The following is a 20078-nucleotide window of genomic DNA, read 5'->3' as shown; positions in this document are numbered from 1 at the left end:
AGTGTTTATGAAGCCTCCCTGCTCACTCCGCCGGCTCCATTCCTTCCGCCCACCCACTAACTCTCTTATTCTGTTCCAGTCGCCATCTTCTTACCTGCTCTCCGCGACCTCGCTCACAGAGCTGCACTGCGCATGCTCAGGGAAAAGACCGCAAGGCGCATTCTCCAATTACTCTCCACAATGCGCATGTGCAATGATCCCGCGATGAAGATAGGGCGCTTTCTGAGCCGCTGTGAATGCTGGGTGAGAGACCCGCCATTGCACGATGATGTTGTCGCCATCATCTTGTGTCTTGTGATCCAACGAGGAATGGAACCATAGTGTCAAGATGTGAAACTAAAATACAAGGAAAACTTAACAGATGCAGGAAATCTGACATTAAAAGACAAAATACTTGACAATCTGAGGAGCTGTGGCAGCATCAGTAGAGAATTGAACAAGGGTTAACGTTTCGAATCCAGGTGATTCTTCTTCATATAACAATCAAAGTTGATACAACAATCAATGTGCAGGCCTCCACCATATTCCCATCCTGGGTGTAGTCAATAACAGGACAAAATACTACAGTTAGACATGAATTCACTGCAGTCCTAGCGGGCAGGGTGAATCAGTGATTTTTCGTGTCATACTTTTGAACAGATAAATGAGAACAATAAATGTTGGAAAGACTCAGCAGGTCTGGCAGTATCAAACATTTAAATTCCACATTGTCAGTAAGAATGTGCTTATTGTGGATTTAATGCTTTAAATATTTAATGCTAGTGTGTTAATTTGCGGTCAAATTTAGTAAATCCCTTTGAACAAATGAAGTATCTGAATTTTCTCTTGTCACAGCAGCAGTCCCACAGCAGCAGATGGGACTGCTGCTGTGAGAAGCAATCAGATGATCGAGTGAATGCATTTCCACATTCAGCTGGTGAAAGATCTTTTCACAGTGTGATTTCACCCAATGAGTTTCCAACTTAGTCTTGGCTCACTAATCCTATTGGTAATCAGTTCTACATTCTCATCCAAAGAAAAGGCAAACATGTATGTCATAAATCTGAAATAAAAACATAACGTTCTAGTCTGGTGAAAAATATGCAGAGAGATCAGCATACTTTTGATCTCAGCTTTGTGACTCTTTACCAGGACTGAATCAGTGCACAAGCCTTAAAATTTAACTCCGGTTCTCAATCCACAATAAGTCCCAGATATATAGAGAATTTCAGTGTTTTATGTATTTATCTCTGGTTAAATTGAAGAAATGATGTATTGGTTACTAAGTTTATATTTATTATTGGTTATTATATTGCTTTCCTAAGTTTATATTTATTCTTAGCTATTTGCAGGTGGAAATATGCTACAAACACTTCTGTAATAGTAAGACTTCGATCAGGTCACCCTTCTCTCTTTTATAGAGAAAACTTTATTTACCTGTTCAGTAATTGTTGATTGATGTAGCTTTCCAATTCTAACATCATATCAGTAAAGCTTTCTTGCACTTTCACCAGTTCTTCTCAATCTATTTTATAATATGGAGAGAGAGCGTGTATATTGAAAAGATCAGTATTGCAGTGGGAGAGAGGATAGTTCCTTTGAGTTTTTGTTTACCATCATCTATTTCAGAAAATTTGCCATCAGCTGTATTTAAGCTGAAATGAATACATCCAGTGAAATTATGTTGCATTTGTCTGTGACTGTCTCACTCGAGTAAATGCTACACAGAGGTTTAGTGGGGTGGGGGGTGTGGAGGTGGGGGGGAATGATATAATCTACCTGCATTATCCTGAGCGTGTGCTCAGTGTATTGTCAGTTTTGACACAGGTTGGAATATCTTTTGTCCCAGGGAGGGGAATAATCATTAGTAAACAATAAACGTGAACTAGAGATGCTCTTTCTTACTCTGAAATTAAATGGCATTGCTTTTACCTGGTGTGGCTTTTATCTGGTGTGCTTTTACACGAGGAGTGACACAGTGCTGCAGTGGCTGACACTGCTGCCTCACAGGTTCAATTCCAGTGACTGTCAGTGCAGAGTTCTCCCTGTCTGTGTCGGTTTCTTCCGGGTGTTTTGGTTTGCTCCCACACTCCAAAGATCTGCTGGTTGCATTGATTGGCCTTGGTAAAGTGACCCTAAGTTTCAGGGGAATCCACAGAGTAAATATATGCGAGTTACGGGGATAGGGCCAGAGTGGGATTGTTGTCAGTGCAGGCTCGATCATCTGCACTGTATGGATTCTATGATACACTGACTTCACTGACTCTTCAAAGGAGCACATTACCAGCTCCCACATTGCAGTTTAAGAGGCCTTCCGGCCGATCATCCCTATGCCAGGTTTTTTAAAGAGCTGTTAAGTTAGCCCCAATATCATTTTCTTTATTCCTCACGATGAATGTTACATTTCAAATCATTGTCCAACTAATTTTTGAAAAGTCTGAGTTATGGAAATCACTATTGACAGAGATGCAGGAACTTCTCCATTGTCGATGCTCAGTTTCTGAAAATATATGACGTTTCCCTGATCCAATGATGTGAAGAGCTAGAGTCAAGATTATTATAGAGATTTGGAATAAAAGAAAAATATTCATTTTAGCAATTAAATTCATATTGAGTATTTAGAAGAAATTTATTCTGACCAGGAATGTCCTAATTTTTCTCAGTTGATATATTCATGTCTAATTTCCCTTGCTGTGCAACATGTTACAGAAACTGTTATAGAAAAGAGGGGAAGGTTTGCTACAGCTACAAAAAGCCCGAGGTAGATCACACCTGGAGGAAATGTTATGGCATAGAAATAGGCCATTCGGTCCATCGTGTCCGTGCTGTCAGAAAAGTAAAACATTCAAAGGAAGCTAACTGCCCATTCTAATAACATCCAGCACCCAGCCCGTAACCAGCAGTTTAGATGAAGATCCAAGTATGTTTTATATGAGTTGAGGGTTTCTCACTCCACCAAACCAGGCAACAAATTCCAAACACCAACCACCCGCTGGGTGAAAATAATTATCCTCATGTAAACCTCGAACCCTTCTATCAATCACCTTAAATATGTGCCCTTGGTAATTGACCTCTCCATTAGGAGGAACAATGCATCTCTGTCTACCGTGTCTGGCGCCTCATAATCTTGAATATGTCGATCAGGTCGCCCCTCAGCCTCATGAGTGAAAGAGTAAATAAGACCATAAGACCATAAGACATAGGAGCGGAAGTAAGGCCATTCGGCCCATCGAGTCCACTCCACCATTCAATCATGGTTGATTTCAACTCCATTTACCCGCTCTCTCCCCATAGCCCTTAATTCCTCGAGAAATCAAGAATTTATCAATTTCTGTCTTGAAGACGCTCAACGTCTCGGCCTCCACAGCCCTCTGTGGCAATGAATTCCACAGATCCACCACTCTCTGGCTGAAGAAATTTCTCCTCATCTCTGTTCTAAAGTGACTCCCTTTTATTCTAAGGCTGTGCCCCCGCGTCCTAGTCTCCCCTGTTAATGGAAACAACTTCCCTACGTCCATCCTATCTAAGCCGTTCATTATCTTGTAAGTTTCTATCAGATCTCCCCTCAACCTCCTAAACTCCAATGAATATAATCCCACGATCCTCAGACGTTCATCGTATGTCAGGCCTACCATTCCTGGGATCATCCGTGTGAATCTCCGCTGGACCCGCTCCAGTGCCAGTATGTCCTTCCTGAGGTGTGGGGCCCAAAATTGCTCACAGTACTCCAAATGGGGCCTAACCAGTGCTTTATAAAGCCTCAGAAGTACATCCCTGCTTTTGTATTCCAAGCCTCTTGAGATAAATGACAACATTACATTTGCTTTCTTAATTACGGACTCAACCTGCAAGTTTACCTTTAGAGAATCCTGGACTAGGACTCCCAAGTCCCTTTGCACTTTAGCATTATGAATTTTGTCACCGTTTAGAAAATAGTCCATGCCTCTATTCTTTTTTCCAAAGTGTACGACCTCGCACTTGCCCACGTTGAATTTGAATTTCATCAGCCACTTCTTGGACCACTCTCCTAAACTGTCTAAATAAGTCTTACTGCAATGACACAGAACATTGGTGAGTCCTCAAGTAGTTATGGTCTGTTGACCTAAAAAATGTACTAGTTGGAGAGGAAGTGAAAGATAGGATCACTAGACTGGTTCCTGCTCTGAGGGGTTTAATGAGGAAACATTGTGTAGACTAGGATTAAATTCAATGAACATTAGGAAATTAAGAATTGACCTTCTTGAAACACAGAACATTCCTAAGGGGTGAGGATAGATTTTAGTTTTCCATCTGGTGTCTCAGGTTGTTCTGATTTCTAACTTTACAATTAACCCACCAACTGGATCCCCAAGGTTACAATGCTTTCCTGCATTCCTTTCCACCATCAGTAATTTCACTCACATTTTCCATTTTTTAGCTTCATCTCTGTCAAACATTATTAACTAATTTTACATTTTTTAGTCTTGATATTTTTAGCTGACATATTTTGAGTTGATCTTCTGAACTAATGTGAATGAAACCTTTGTGATTGTAAAAATTAGATTGTTCCCATTGGTGAGCTGAATCACATTGACACATACACAGACACACACACCCAGACTGACAGAGACCTCATGAGATACAAACATGCCTCAAAGAGCAAACCAGCAGGAAGCTTGACAGAATTGGCAACTGAGTCCCAATCACCACACACACTTGAAACTGAAAAATACCATAGCTTGTCCAGGCAGTTTACTACATCCACATCACTGATGAAGTCAAGATCGGTGGCATAGTGGACAGTGAAGGTTATCTAGGATTGCAACGGCATCTTGAACAATTGGGCTAATGGGCTGAAGAATGGCAGATGGAGTTTAATTTAGAAAAATGCGAGGTGATGCATTTGGGTAGATAGAACCAGGGCAGGCCTTACTCAATTAATGATAGATTTTGGGAAGAGTTATAGAACAAAGATATCTGGGGGCACAGGTTCATAGTTCCTTGAAAGTGGAGTCACAAGTGGACAGAGTGGTGAAGAAGGTATTCGGTATGTTTGTTTTCATTGGTCAGAGCATTGAATACAGGAGTTGGGACTCTTGTTGAAGTTGTACGAGACATTGGTAAGGCCATAATCGGAATACTGTGTACAGTTCTGGTTGTCCTAATATAGAAAGGATATTATTAGACAAGAAATCATGCAGAAAATATTTACTAGGATGCTACCAGGACTTGATGGTTTGAGTTATAAGGAGAGGCTGGATAGACTGGGACTTTTTTCCCTGGAGCGTAGGAGACTTAAGGGTGATCTTATAGAGGTCTACAAAATAATGAGGGGCAAAGAAAAGATAGTCAACATCTTTTCCCAAAGGTAGGGGAGTCAAAACTAGAGGGTATAGGTTTAAGGTGAGAGGGGAGAGGTACAAAAGGGTCTAGAGTGGCAATTTTTTGATGCAGAGGGTGATGAGTGTCCGAAACAAGCTGCCAAAGGTAATAGTAGAAGTGGGTCCAATTTTGTCTTTTAAAAAGCATTCAGACAGTTACAATTGTAAGATGTGTATAGAGGGATAGGGGCCAAAGTGGCAATTGGGACCAGCTTAGTGTTGAAAAAAAGAGCGGCATGGAGAAGTTGAGCCGAATGGCCTGTTTCCAAGCCATAAAGAAAAAAGAACAAAGAACAATACAGCACAGGAACAGGCCCTTCGGCCCTCCAAGCCCGTGCTGCTCCCTGGTCCAAACCAGACCATTCTTTTGTATCCCTCCATTCCCACTCCGTTCATGTGGCTATCTAGATAAGTCTTAAACATTCCCAGTGTGTCCGCCTCTACCACCTTGCCTGGCAGCGCATTCCAGGCCCCCACCACCCTCTGTGTAAAATATGTCCTTCTGATATCTGTGTTAAACCTCCCCCCCCTTCACCTTGAACCTATGACCCCTCGTGAACGTCACCACCGACCTGGGGAAAAGCTTCCCACCGTTCACCCTATCTATGCCTTTCATAATTTTATACACCTCTATTAAGTCTCCCCTCATCCTTCGTCTTTCCAGGGAGAACAACCCCAGTTTACCCAATCTCTCCTCATAACTAAACCCCTCCATACCAGGCAACATCCTGGTAAACCTCCTCTGTACTCTCTCCAACGCCTCCACGTCCTTCTGGTAGTGTGGCAACCAGAACTGGACGCAGTATTCCAAATGCGGCCGAACCAACGTTCTATACATCTGCAACATCAGACCCCAACTTTTACACTCTATGCCCCGTCCTATAAAGGCACGGATGCCATATGCCTTCTTCACCACCTTCTCCACCTGTGACGTCACCTTCAAGGATCTGTGGACTTGCACACCCAGGTCCCTCTGCGTATCTGCACCCTTTATGGTTCTGCCATTTATCGTATAGCTCCTCCCTACATTATTTGTACCAAAATGCATCACTTCGCATTTATCTGGATTGAACTCCATCTGCTATTTCTTTGCCCAAATGTCCAGCCTATCTATATCCTTCTGTAGCCTCTGACAATGCTCCTCACTATTTGCAAGTCCTGCCAATTTTGTGTCGTCCGCAAACTTACTGATCACCCCAGTTACACCTTCTTCCAGATCATTTATATAAATCACAAACAGCAGAGGTCCCAATACAGAGCCCTGCGAAACACCACTAGTCACAGGCCTCCAGCCAGGAAAAAGACCCTTCCACTACCACCCTCTGTCTTCTGTGACCAAGCCAGTTCTCCACCCATCTAGCCACCTCCCCCTTTATCCCATGAGATCCAACCTTTTGCACCAGCCTACCATGAGGGACTTTGTCAAATGCTTTACTAAAGTCCATATAGACGACATCCACGGCCCTTCCCTCGTCAACCATTCTAGTCACTTTTTCAAAAAACTCCACCAGGTTAGTGAGGCATGACCTCCCTCTCACGCAAGCATGCTGACTATCGTTAATGAGTTTATGCCTTTCTAAATGCGCATACATCCTATCTCTAAGAATCTTCTCCAACAACTTCCCCACCACGGACGTCAAGTTCACCGGCCTATAATTACCCGGGTTATCCTTCCTACCCTTCTTAAATAACGGGACCGCATTAGCTATCCTCCAATCCTCTGGGACCTCACCTGTGTCCAGTGACGAGACAAAGATTTGCGTCAGAGGCCCAGCGATTTCATCTCTCGTCTCCCTGAGCAGCCTTGGATAGATTCCATCAGGCCTTGGGGATTTGTCAGTCTTTATATTCTCTAACAAATCTAACACTTCCTCCCTTGTAATGGAGATTTTCTCCAACGGTTCAACGCTCCCCTCCGAGACACTCCCAGTCAACACATTCCTCTCCTTTATGAATACTGGCGCAAAGTATTCATTACGGATCTCCCCTACTTCTTTGGGCTCTAAGCATAATTCCCCACTTCTGTCCCTGAGAGGTCCGATTTTTTCCCTGACAACCCTTTTGTTCCTAACATATGAATGAAATGCCTTGGGATTCTTCTTAATCCTGTCTGCCAAGGACATTTCGTGACTCCTTTTTGCCCTTCTAATTCCCCGTTTGAGTTCTTTCCTACTTTCTTTGTACTCCTCCAGAGCTCCCTCCGTTTTTAGCTGCCTGGACCTAACATACGCCTCTCTTTTCTTTTTGACCAGTCCCTCAATTTCCCTGGTTATCCACGGTTCTCGAATCCTACCTTTCCTATCCTTCTTTTTTACAGGCACATGCCTGTCCTGTAGCCCTAACAACTGTGACAAACCTCTGTGACTCTACACTGAAACTATTGTCTTAACTGCACTGATTAGAATGCTTCAATTTCCCACCCGATCCCAATAGCCCTTCATTCACAGAAACAGAGCATCCCTACAGTGCAGAAGAATGTATCTTAACCTCGCCATCTTCCCTGCCAGTCCCTGCAACCCCATGCATTTATCGTGGCTAATCCATTCCACCGACACATCTTGAGACACAAAGGGGCAATTTTGTATGGCCAAACCACCTAACCGGCACATCGTTGAACTTTAGGAAGAAACCGGAGCACCCACAGGAAACCCACACAGACACGGGGAGAATGTGCAAACTCCACACAGACAGTCACCCAAAGCTGGAATTGAACCCAGGTCCCTGGACGTGTGAGGCAGCTGTACTACCCATTGTGTTTCCATACCAATCCCACCATGTGCATGGCAAAGAAACGAGCAAAACCCACAAATTTGGCCAATAGGAAACAACAGAAAAGGGCTTGTTTGGGATTTGAATCCAGAACCACTCGCACACTCAGTGAACACAGCACCCAAAATGAGAGTCGTACCCTTAGACAAATGAACCAACGTTGGTTCATGGAAACATCCAAAATATATGCCCTTTGCTATCCAAAGATGATCAGAGTCTGCAGTGAAAGGTTTGACTGTTGGAAAAACTCAAGAAGTCAGGCAGCATGTGTGCACTTGGAAACAGAGCTCATCCTTCACCTCCATGACCTTTCATTAAAACTGGGAATGATTAGAAATGTAGGACGTTTTAAACAAGCGATATCCAAGACAGAGGAAACATTACAAAAAGAAAGAGCTCTGATAGGGTGAAAGTCAGGAGGGATTAAATGAGAAAATATTTTGCGGTCCATGGCCTCAGCATGAGGGAAAAGAGAACCACAGAATAATTACACCACAGAGTGAGGCCATTCAGATTTTTTCCCTCTCTTTTGCTCTATGTTCCCTCTACTCTCTTGCTGTCTGTGTGTAACTAATGTTCTCTGGATTGATTCTCGAAATCGGGCATTTGTTCCAGGAGGAGAGATTCAGTGGGATGAGTCTATTCTCTCTGGGGTTTAGTATGATGAAAGGTGATCTCTTTGAAAAGTTGGGGGAAAGTTTGACAGTGTACTTGTTGAGAGGTTGTCTTCTCATTCCCGCCCCCCCCCCCCCCCCCACCTCCGACCCCCCTCATCATAGCTGGAGCATCTAGAACTGGGCCCAAATTCTCCGGATACTGTGTCAGTCATTTTGGACCGAGGTGAGGAGACATTTCTTCACACAAAGGCTTGTGACTCTTTGGGATTCTGTATCCAAGACTTCTGTGGATCCTCAGTTGATAAGATTATTGAAAGTGGAGATGGAGAGGTTTTTGGACTTTACATAATATCAGGGTAGGATAGGTAATTGGTGTGAGGGCTGTGAATACGGCATGATCTTATTCAGTGGTGGAGGAGGCTCAATGGGACAAGTGGCCGAATCCTATTCCATTGATTCTGTTCACTGGCAATACCGGATATGAAGGCAGCTGCTTCTTGCTGGCATGTTGATGAATGTTGAAAAGCATTGACTTCTCAGCAGCTGCATTTGTGGAGGAGTGGGATGGAATTCCAGAACTGTCAGATTGATTCAAATGAATTCCTTTATGAATATCTTTGGTTGAAGATGTGATCGCTAAAATTTAAAGTAGTAGATGTATCATTATCCATTTAAAGTTTATGAATTAGTCACAAGTAAGCTTACATTCACACTGCAATGAAGTTACAGTGAAAATCCCCTAGTCGCCACATTCCAGTGCCTGGTACACTGTGGAAGAATTTAGCATTGCCAATTCACCTAACCTGCAGGTCTTCCAGACTGTGGGAGGAGACCACAGCATCCGGAGGAAACCCATGCAGACATGAGGAGAATGCGTAAACTCCACACAGACAGCGACCAAGCCGGGAATTGAACCCGGGCCACTGGCGCAGTAAGGCAGCAGTGCTAACCACTGGATGGGTGGCATCTAAGCTGGAAGGGCATAAATATTCTGTCTGGGAGGCTTGCTAGTGTCACACTGGAGGATTTGAATTAGTTTGACAGGGGGTGGGAACCAAAGCAAAGGTGAATTAACTGAAGGGGAGAGTAAGGCCAGTAAGACTCAGAGGAAGAGCAGGCATGGTGTGGTTGCTAATCAAAGAGAGTCTGGTGGACTGAAGTGCATTTGTTTCAATGCATGAAGTGTAAAAGGAAAGGCAGATGAACTTAGAGATTGGATTAGTACTTGGAACTATGGTGTTGCTGTTACAGAGACTTGGTTAAAGGAAGGACAGGATTGGCAGCTTAACGTTCCAGGATATACATGTTTCACATGGGATAGAGAAGGATGTAAAAGGGGTGGGGGAGTTGCACTACTGGTTAAGGAAAATATCACAGCTCGACTGCAGGAGGGAGCTTCGGCGGGCTCATATAGCGAGGCAATATGGGGTAAACCTCAGGAATAGGAAGGGTGTAGTCACAATGTTGGCAGTTTATTATAGGCCACCCAACAACCAGTGGGAGATAGAGGAACAGATATGTAAGCAGATTTTGACAAGGTGTAATAGTAACAAGGTTGTGGTGGTGGGAGATTTTAACTTCTCCTTTATTGACTGGGACTCACTTAGTGCTAGGAGCGTGGATGGGGCAGAGTTTGTAAGGAGCATCCAGGAGGGCTTCTTGAAACAGTATGTAGATAGTCCAACTAGGGAAGAGGCCGTACTGGACCTGGTATTGGGGAATGTGCCAGGCCAGGTGGTTGCCATTTAAGTAGGGGAGCAGTTTGGAAACAGTGACCACAATTCAGTAAGCTTTAAGATATTGATGGATAAAGATAAGTGTAGTCCTCAAGTTAAAGTGCTAAATTGGGGGAAGACTAATTGCAATAATATTAGGTAGAAACTGATGAATGTACATTGGGGGCAGATGTTTGAGGGCAAATCAACATCTGGCATGTGGGAGGCTTTCAAGAGTAAATTGATAGGGATTCAGGACCGGCACATTACTGTAAGGATGAAGGATAAGTATGGCAAGTTTTGGGAACCTTGGATAATGAAAGATATTGTGAGCCTAGTCAAAGAGAAAAAGAAAGCAGTTTTCATGGCTAGGAGGCTTGGAACATACAAAGCAAGTGTGGAATACAAGGAAAGTAGAAAGAAACTTAATCAAGGAGTAAGGAGGGCTAAAAGGGATTATGAAAAATCACTGGCCAGCAGGATTAAGGAAAATCCCAAGGCTTTTTATACATATAGAAAAGAGCAAGAGGGTAGCCAGGGAGAGGGTTGGCCCACTCATGGACAGGGGAGGGAATCTATGCTTGGAGCCAGAGGAAATGGGTGAGGTATTAAATGAATACTTTGCGTCAGCATTCACCAAAGAGAAGGACTTGGTGGATGAGGAGTCTGTGAAAGGGTGTGTAGATAGTTTGAGTCATGTTGAAATCAAAAAGGAGGAGTTATTGAGGTTCTTGAGAAACATTAAGGTAGACAAGTCCCCAGGGCCTGATGGGATATACCCCAGAATACTGAGAGAGGCAAGGAAGAAAATTGCTGGGCATTGAGAGAAATGTTTGTATCCTCACTGGTGACAGGGGAGGATTGGAGAATAGCCAGTGTTGTTCCTTTGTTTAAGAAGTGTATCAGGGATAATATAGGTAATTACAGGCCAGTGAGCCTTACGTCAGTGGTAGGGAAATTATTGGAGAGGATTCTTCGAGACAGAACTTACTCCCACTTGGAAGTAAACTGCTATGAGTGCTATAAGTGCCTCTCGCTATTAGCAAGAGGCAACATGGTTTTGTGAAGGGGAGATCGTGTCGAAGATAATGGACGAAGGTAGGGCAGTGGATGTTGTCTAAATGGACTTCAGTAAGGCCTTTGACAATGTCCCTCATGGCAGATTGGCGCAGAAGGTGAAGTTGCATGGGATCAGAGGTGAGCTGGCAAGGTGAATACAGAACTGGCTCGGTCACAGAAGACAGAGGGTAGCAGTGGAAGGGTGCATTTCTGAATGGAGGACTGTGAGAAGTGACGTTCCTCAGGGATCAGTGCTGGGACCTTTGCTATTGTAATATATATAAATGATTTTGAGAAAAATGCAAGTGATTTGTTTAGAACTTTGCGGACAACACAAAGATTGTTGGATTTGCGGATAGCGATGAAGAACATTAGAGGATATAGCAGGATATAGATCAGTTGGGGACTTGGGCAGACAAATGGCAGATGGAGTTTAATCTGGACAAATGTGAGGTAATGCATTTTGGAAAGTCTAATACAGATAAGAAATATACAGTAAATGGCAGAACCCGTAAGAGTATTGATAGGCAAAGGGATCTGGGTGTACAGGTACACAGGTCATTGAAAGTGTCAACGCAGGTGGAGAAGATAGCAAGAAGGCATACGGCATTCTTGCCTTCATCGGCCGGGGCATTGAGTTAAAAAAATTGGCAAGTCGTGTTGCAACTTTGTAGAACCTTAGTGAGAATAATGGCTATGGAGAAATTCTTCTTTGTTGGATACGGAATAAGTAAGTGGAGAAAAAGACCAGACTGAGGGGGTAGCGGATCCCGCGGGTGGACGGATAGGCTTTGTAAACATCTTGTGTAAACCACAAACCGGGAAAAATATTTCCTGGTTGTCGGTCCTCCTGTTTACATCGAGCGCGCCCTCAGGTTTCAGACCCGAGTTCAGAGCCACCATCTTTATTGAGGCAAGGTGCTGAAGAGCGCATTCGTGGCTATCGTCTTTGTACTGGGCAGTATGGATTTATATCAGTTTAAAGTTTATTTTTTACTGTGACAGATAGGCTTACATTAACACTGCAATTAAGTTACTGTGAAAATCCTCCAGTCGCCACATTCTAGTGCAAGTTCAGGTACACTGAGGGAGTATTTAGCATAGCCAGTGCACCTAACCAGCACGTCTTTCGGACTATGGGAGGAAGTCTGACCACCCGGAGGAAACTCATGCAGACAGAGGGCGAACGTTCAAACTCCATACAGACAGTAACCCAAGTGCGGAATCAAATCCGGGTCCCTGGCGCTGTGAGGCAGCAGTGCTATCCACTGTGCAATCCCTGGAGCATTATGTGCAGTTCTGCTCAGCACATTACAGGAAGGGTGCAACTTCTCTGGAGAGAGCGCAGAGGAGGTTTACAAGAATATTGCTAGGGCTGAAAAAGGTGTAGCTATGAGGAGAGATTGGATAGGTTTTTTTTTGGTGGAACAAATAAGGCTGAGGGCTGGCTTCATCATAGAATCTCTGCAGTGCAGAAGGAGGCCATTTGGCCCATCGACTCGATAGCAACCACAATCCCACCCAGGTCCTATCCCTGCAACCCCGTTTACCCTGACTCTAAGAGGCAATTTTGCATGGCCAATTAATCTAACCCTCACATCTTTGGACTGTGGGAGAAAACCGGAGCACCAGGAAGAAATCCATGCAGACATAGGGAGAATGTGCAAGCTCCACACAGACAGTGACCCAAGCTGGGAATTGAACCCATGTCCCCGGCACTGTGAGGCAGCAGTGCTAGCCACCATGCCGTCCTATAAAGGACTGCTCATCAAATATTGAAGGGGGCACTCAGATTTGAACCGAGGAACTCTTGATCTGCAGTCAATTGCTCTACCACTGAGCTATACCCCGATTTGATTTGATTTATTATTGTCACATGTATTAATATACACTGAAAAGTATTGTTTCTTGTGTGCTATATAAACAGAACATACCATTCATAGAGAAGGAAACAAGAGAGTGCAGAATGCAGTGTTACAATCATAGCTAGGATGTAGAGAAAGATCAACTTCATGCAAGGTAAGTCCATTCAAAAGTCTGACAGCAGCAGGGAAGAAGCTGTTCTTGAGTCAGTTGGTACGTGACCTCAGGCTTTTGTATCTTTTTTCCGACGGAAGAAGGTGGAAGAGAGAATGTCCAGGGTGCGTGGGGTCCTTAATTATGCGGGCTGCTTTGCCGAGGCAGCGCGAAGTGTAGGCAGTTAATGGATGGGAGGCTGGTTTGTGTGATGGATTGGGCTACATTCACGACCTTTTGTAATTCCTTGTGGTCTTGGGCAGAGCAGGAACCATACGAAGCTGTGATACAACCAGACATAGTGCTTTCTATGGTGCATCTGTAAAAGTTGGTGCGAGTCGTAGCTGACATGCAAAATTTCCGTAGTCTTCTGAGAAAGTAGAGGCGTTGGTTGGCTTTCTTAACTATAGTGTCGGCATGGGGGGACCAGGACAGGTTGTTGTTGTTCGGGACACCTAAAGCCTTGAAGCTCTCGACCCTTTCTACTTCGTCCCCGTTGATGTAGACAGGGGCATGTTATCTTTTACGCTTCCTGGAGTCGATGACAATCTCCTTCATTTTGTTGACATTGAGGGAGAGATTATTGTTGCTGCACCAGTTCACTAGATTCTTTATCTCATTCCTGTACTCTGTCTCATCATTGTTTGAGATCCAACCCACTACAGTGTTGTCGTCAGCAAACTTGAAAATCGAATTGGAGGGAAATTTGGCCACACAGTCATAGCTGTATAAGGAGTATAGTAGGGGGTAAAGAACACAGCCTTGTGGGGCACTGTTGAGGATGATCGTGGAGGAGGTGTTGTTGCCTATCCTTACTGATTGGGGTCTGTGAATTAGGAAGTTCAGGATCCAAATGCAGAAGGAGATGCCGAGGCCCCGGCCACAGAGTTTGGAGGTGTGTTTCGTGGGAATAATAGTGTTGAAGCCTGAGCTATAGTCAATAAATAGGAGACTGACATAGGTGTCCTTGTTATCTAGGTGTTCCATGGTTTAGTGCAGGGCCAGGGAGATGGTGTCTGCTGTGGACCTATTGCAGCGGTAGGCAAACTGTAGTGGTCTTAGATAGTCCAGGAGGCTGGAGTGGATTTGTGCCATGCCTAGCCTTTCGAAGCACTTCATAATGATGGATGTCAGAGCCACCGGCCGACAGTTATTAAGGCAGGCTGCTTGGTTTTTCTTTGGTACTGGGATGATGGTCGTCTTCTTGAAGCAGATAGGGACCTCAGATTGTTGTAAAGAGAGGTTGAAGATGTCTGTTAATATCCCCGCCAGCTGATCCATGCAGGAACTGAGTGCTCGTCTGGGTACCCCATCCGAACCAGTTGCTTTCCATGGGTTGACCTTCGAGAAGGCTGCTCTGACATCTGCAATGGTCACCCCAGATACAGGTTCATCCAGGGCTTCCAGGGTGGAGGGCATGCTCTCGCTGACCTCTTGCTCAAAACGGGCATAGAATACATTACACGCATCAGGGATGAGTGCGTTGGAGCTGGCAATTTTACATGCCTTCATCTTCACCCATGGGCAGCAAGGTAGCACAGTGGTTAGCACTGCTGCTTCACTGCTCCACGGACCTGGCTTCGATTCCTGGCTTGGGTCACTGTCTGTGTGGAGTTTGCACATTCTCCTCGTGTCTCCGTGGGTTTCCTCCGGGTGCTCCGGTTTCCTCCCACGGTCCAAAGATGTGCGGGTTAGGTTGATTGGCCGTGCTAAAATTGCCCCTTAGTCTCCTGAGATGCGTAGGTTAGAGGGGTTAGCGGGTAAATATGTAGGGATATGGGGGTAGGCCCTGGGTGGAATTGTGGTCGGTGCAGACTCAATGGGCCAAATGGCCTCTTTCTGCACTGTAGGGTTTCTATGATTCTATGATTCACCCCTCAGACTTGATGAGGTGTACAAAATTAGAAGAGATAGAGTAGATATGATAAAATTGTTGCTCTTGGTGGAGAATTCTAGAACCGGGGGCATGGATTCAAGACAAGTGGCAGAAGGTATAGAGGGGACATGAGGAAGAACTTTATTCTGGAATTCGCTGCCCAGTTTGGTGGTGGAGCGAGAGACCCTAAACTCCTTTGAAAAGTTCCTGGATCTGCACCTTCGATGCTGTGAACTACAGAGCTATGGGCCAGAAAAGTGTAATTGGAAAGGGCGGTGGGTGTCCTCAGGCTGTCTTGGACAAGATGGGCCTACTGACTTCCTTCTGTGCTGTAACTTTTCTATGTTTCTAATAGTTCTGAATTTCTATTCAGCACTGGCATTGATGACTTCTGTAAACTCCTTTTTACAGAGAATGAGAAGGAGAGGAAACATGAACCAAGTATCACAGTGAGATCTGACAATTATTCAATTAATCAGAACCTGAATATCATCGACCCATAGAACCATAGAACCATAGAAAATGGTTCAATGGTTCTATGGGTCGATGATATTCAATTAATCAGAATTATTCAATTAATCAGAACCTGAATATCATCAACCCTTTGAATGTGGAAGGAGAAATGTTTGTCTGCTCTGTGTGAGAAATGATTTCAAACACCAACGTGACGGGAAAAGCCTCCCCCTCCCCCCCCTCCAACACTCCCACTCCCCCCCCACGCCCACTCCCGCCCCCCCCCACGCCCACCACCCCCCCCCCCCCCCCACACAAGAAACAAGGAGGGATTACCTGAATATCTGTCCTTTGCGAGTGGAGAAGTGAGTAAGTGATTGACATAAAGCTCCCAAAAGTAATGTTTATAAACAGGCTTTTGAATGGGAAATAAATTCAGACAAGAGAAAGCTTCTTAAATTGATCCATGCTCACTTCAGCCTCACACTTTGTCCATCTCAAAAAAACTGCCGCCAGCCCCACAGATCAGCATCTCCCTGATCTGAGACCAGAAAACCATTCCGAAGAGATTGTCCCCTCCAGCCCCGGAGATCAGCATCCCCCTGATCAGGACCAAAAACTCATTCTCACCTGTTATGTGTGTTTTATCTGTCTATTCAGTTTAATGTACCACTTCTAAACTGTTGCTTCTTAATAAAATGTTTGAAAATCACAAATGAATTCGACCCCCTTTTTGGACAACCTGAGCGTCCCAGGCTAAAATCTTACACTTGTCCAAGACAGTCACTAAGAGAGCTGCAATATTCTGCAGTAATGATGAGGTGTTAGATGTGGCTTAGTAATTACATTCTCATTTCTGAGTCAGGAGATTGTGGATTCAAATCCACATCCAGAAACATCAGCATTAGAACCAGGCTGATATTCCGATGCCCCTCGGGAGGCTGGCCCAGAGAGTGGGCAGGGCTTCGGGGTCCCAGTGACCAAGAGAGAAAATGATTGGCTCACTGATTTTACTCTCACTCTGCACACAGCAGCTGGAGAATCAGGTGGAGAAAGGGAGCAAACTGAGAGCGGAGGAAAGAAACTGTGCTAGAAGGTGCAATTGGTTTGGGATTCAGCAAAGGGAGGAGGAAGTGTAGGACAGGAATTTACAGCGCTGCAAGAACAAAAGTGGAAAGAAAATCATCATAGGAATTAGAATTGTCTGCCAGTATTTATATCCTGTTCTCACTGATGAGAAACCATTCAGCTCTCACTGTGGGTCTGGGTTCAAGACATCATCTGATCTCACTGTAGACCAGTGAGTTCACACTGGGGGAGAGACCGTGCATCTGCTCAGAATGTGGGAAGGGATTCACTCAGTCATCTACCTGCTGAGACACCGGCAAGTTCACAACTAACTACAGGGATTCAATTTTGCTGTTATTCACATTAAGATTGGATCCATATTTCTTGGGGTCAGTTTCTGCTGAGGTTAATCAATCCAGCCCAGTTATAGGTGTTAATATTCTGAATAAAAATCTAATAAATCAGCTTTAAATCACTACCATGTGTGTCAAGTCTTTTTCATATCTCTGAACCATGCTTGTTCATTTTGAAGTGTTCTCCCTCACTCTACTCCATCCTCACCTCCAACAACAATTGTGTGGAGCTCACGGAGCTTCTTTGTCACTAAGATTGGGACAATCTGATCAGCCTCCTCTGTTTGGTGGCACAGTGGTTACCACTGCTGCCTCACAGCACCAGGGACCTGGTTTTGATTCCCAGCTTCGGTCACTATCTGTGTGGAGTTTGCATATTCTCAGTGTCTGCTTGGGGTTCCTCTGTGTGCTCTGGTTTCCTCCCACAGTCCAAAGATGTGCAGATTAGATGAATTGGTTATGCTAAATTCTCCCTCAGTGTGCCCGAACACATGCTGGAGAGTGGCGACGAAGGGATTTTCATAGTAACTTCATTACAGTGTTAATGTAAACCTATTTGTGACGAATAAATGAACTTCACTGTCTTTATCCCTTTCACTAGCCTGCTGGAAGAACTGTCTCTAATATCATCCCTTTGAGCCGTGAACCCACATCTTTCTTTATTTTGTTTCCCATCTTCATTCATGCCCTCTCTGTGTTCTGTCCATGAAACCCATCTTCTGCTCCATTGACTTTTTCCCCACTATAAACTAATGTACCCAACATCGCCTTGTTCCCTGACGTTTTTAATGGTTCTCTGTCTCTCAATTTTTTCATTGATGATCTGTAATCATCCTCCCGTTCTCAAAAAAAAATTGCCTCAACATCCCCCCATCCAATCTCCAACCTCCTTTTCCTCTCCCATGTCCTGGTCATCTCCCAAATCCATGCCCACCTTTCCAGGAAGTGTGTACTATCTATAAGATGCACTGCAGCAATTCATCAAAAATCCTTAGACAGTACCCTCCAAATCACAACCACTTAGATCTCGAAAGATAAGGGCAGGAGATAAATGGGAACACCACCACCTGCAAGATCCTTTCCAAGCCACTCACCATCCTGACTTGGAAATATATACCGCCGTTCCTTCGCAGTCGTTGGGTCAAAATCCTGGAATTCCCTCCCTAATGGAATTGTGGGTCAAGATGTGGAGATGCCGGCGTTGGACTTGGGTAAGCACAATAAGAAGTCCCACAACACCAGGTTAAAGTCCAACAGGTTTATTTGGTAATGCTACCAAATAAATCTGTTGGACTTTAACCTGGTGTTGTGAGACTTCTTATTTGGGTCAACCCACAGAACATGGACGGCAGTGATTCAAAAAGGCAGCTCACCACCACCTTCTCCAGGGCAACTAGGGATGGGCAATAAATGATGGCCAGTCAGCGATGCCCATGTCCCATGAATGAATAAAAAAGTCCATGTTTGAATCCTGCAATGAGGTTTCTGTCCCTGTCACAGAATTAAGCAGCTCTTCTCAAAGTTACAAATTCAATGCAATGTGAGTGTGACTCAGGTAAACTCTCCCTCATTGTCCATCTCACTCTGTCTGCACTCTCTGAGCCACACTGACACCTCACAATGCCCGGTTGATTGACGGCAGCAGCGGACCAATAGGAAGAGGGGGCGGCACTGGAGGACCGAACGGGAGCAGCTGGTCCTCCAACCAATCGGACTGAATGAGGGGCGGGGCTGGGCTGGGATTGGAGCATGCGCAGTGGGCGTAATGGCGAAGGAGTAATGCTGTTTAAATGAGAATTCGATAAGTGGATTAAAATGTCGGAAAGAGGAAACGTTGCGACTGGTGGGTGGGCGGAGAGGTTTCGTAAACATTTGGAGTAAATCACACACTCCCAAAAACAAATTTAACGCTTACGCGAGCAGCTCTGCTGATTTTCCCTGTGATGTGGAGGTGCCGGCGTTGGACTGGGGGAAACACAGTAAGAAGTCTCACAACACCAGGTTAAAGTCCAACAGGTTTATTTGGTAGCAAAAGCCACTAGCTTTCGGAGCACTCTCCCCAATGTCCCATGCCTCGGGACATCCTTTTCATGCAGCGTATCAGGTAGACAACGTTGGCCGAGTTGCAAGAGTATGGACCGTGTACCTGGTGGATGGTGTTCTCACGTGAGATGATGGCATCCGTGTCGATGTTCTGGCACGTCTTGCAGAGGTTGCTGTGGCAGGGTTGTGTGGTGTTGTGGTCACTGTTCTCCTGAAGGCTGGGTAGTTTACCTGATATGCTACAGAAAAGGATGTCCCGAGGCATGGTACATTGGGGAGACCATGCAGATGCTATGACAATGGATGAATGAACACCACTCGACAATCACCAGGCAGGAGTGTTCTCTTCCTGTCGGGGAACACTTCGGCAGTCACGGGCACTCAGCCTCTGATCTTCGAGTAAGCGTTCTCCAAGGCGGCCTTCAGGACACATGACAATGCAGAATCGCTGAGCAGAAACTGATAGCCAAGTTCTGCACACATGAGGACAGCCTCAACCGGGATCTTGGGTGCATGTCACACTATCTGTAACCCCCACGACTTGCCTGGGCCTGCAAAATCTCACTAACTGTCCTGTCTGGAGACAATACACATCTCTTTAGCCTGTGCTTAACCCTCTCTCCACTCACATTGTCTGTACCTTTAAGACTTGATTACTTGTAAAGACTCGCATTCCAACCATTATCTTGTAAATTGAGTTTGTGTCTATATATGCCCTGTTTGTGAACACAACTCCCACCCACTTGATGAAGGGGCAGCGCTCCAAAAGC

General features: G+C 44.9%; 1 protein-coding gene and 1 non-coding gene across 2 annotated transcripts in view; both read right to left on the bottom strand.

Moving 5' to 3' along the window:
- The window catches only part of LOC144480700 (uncharacterized), a 54751-nt gene that overhangs the window by 12713 nt on the left and 21960 nt on the right, over positions 1 to 20078 (bottom strand). Inside the window, exon 5 of the mRNA XM_078200294.1 lies at positions 173 to 336. Coding sequence (XP_078056420.1) covers positions 173 to 336 — 164 coding nt within the window. The remainder of the gene's footprint in view (positions 1 to 172; positions 337 to 20078) is intronic.
- Positions 13279 to 13350, bottom strand: trnac-gca (transfer RNA cysteine (anticodon GCA)). Its single transcript has one exon. It is a non-coding gene; the product is annotated as a tRNA-Cys (tRNA).

Source organism: Mustelus asterias, chromosome 30 (genome assembly GCF_964213995.1).
Source record: "Mustelus asterias chromosome 30, sMusAst1.hap1.1, whole genome shotgun sequence".
NCBI classification, from domain to species: domain Eukaryota; kingdom Metazoa; phylum Chordata; class Chondrichthyes; order Carcharhiniformes; family Triakidae; genus Mustelus; species Mustelus asterias.
This window is presented reverse-complemented; position numbering and strand designations above follow the sequence as displayed.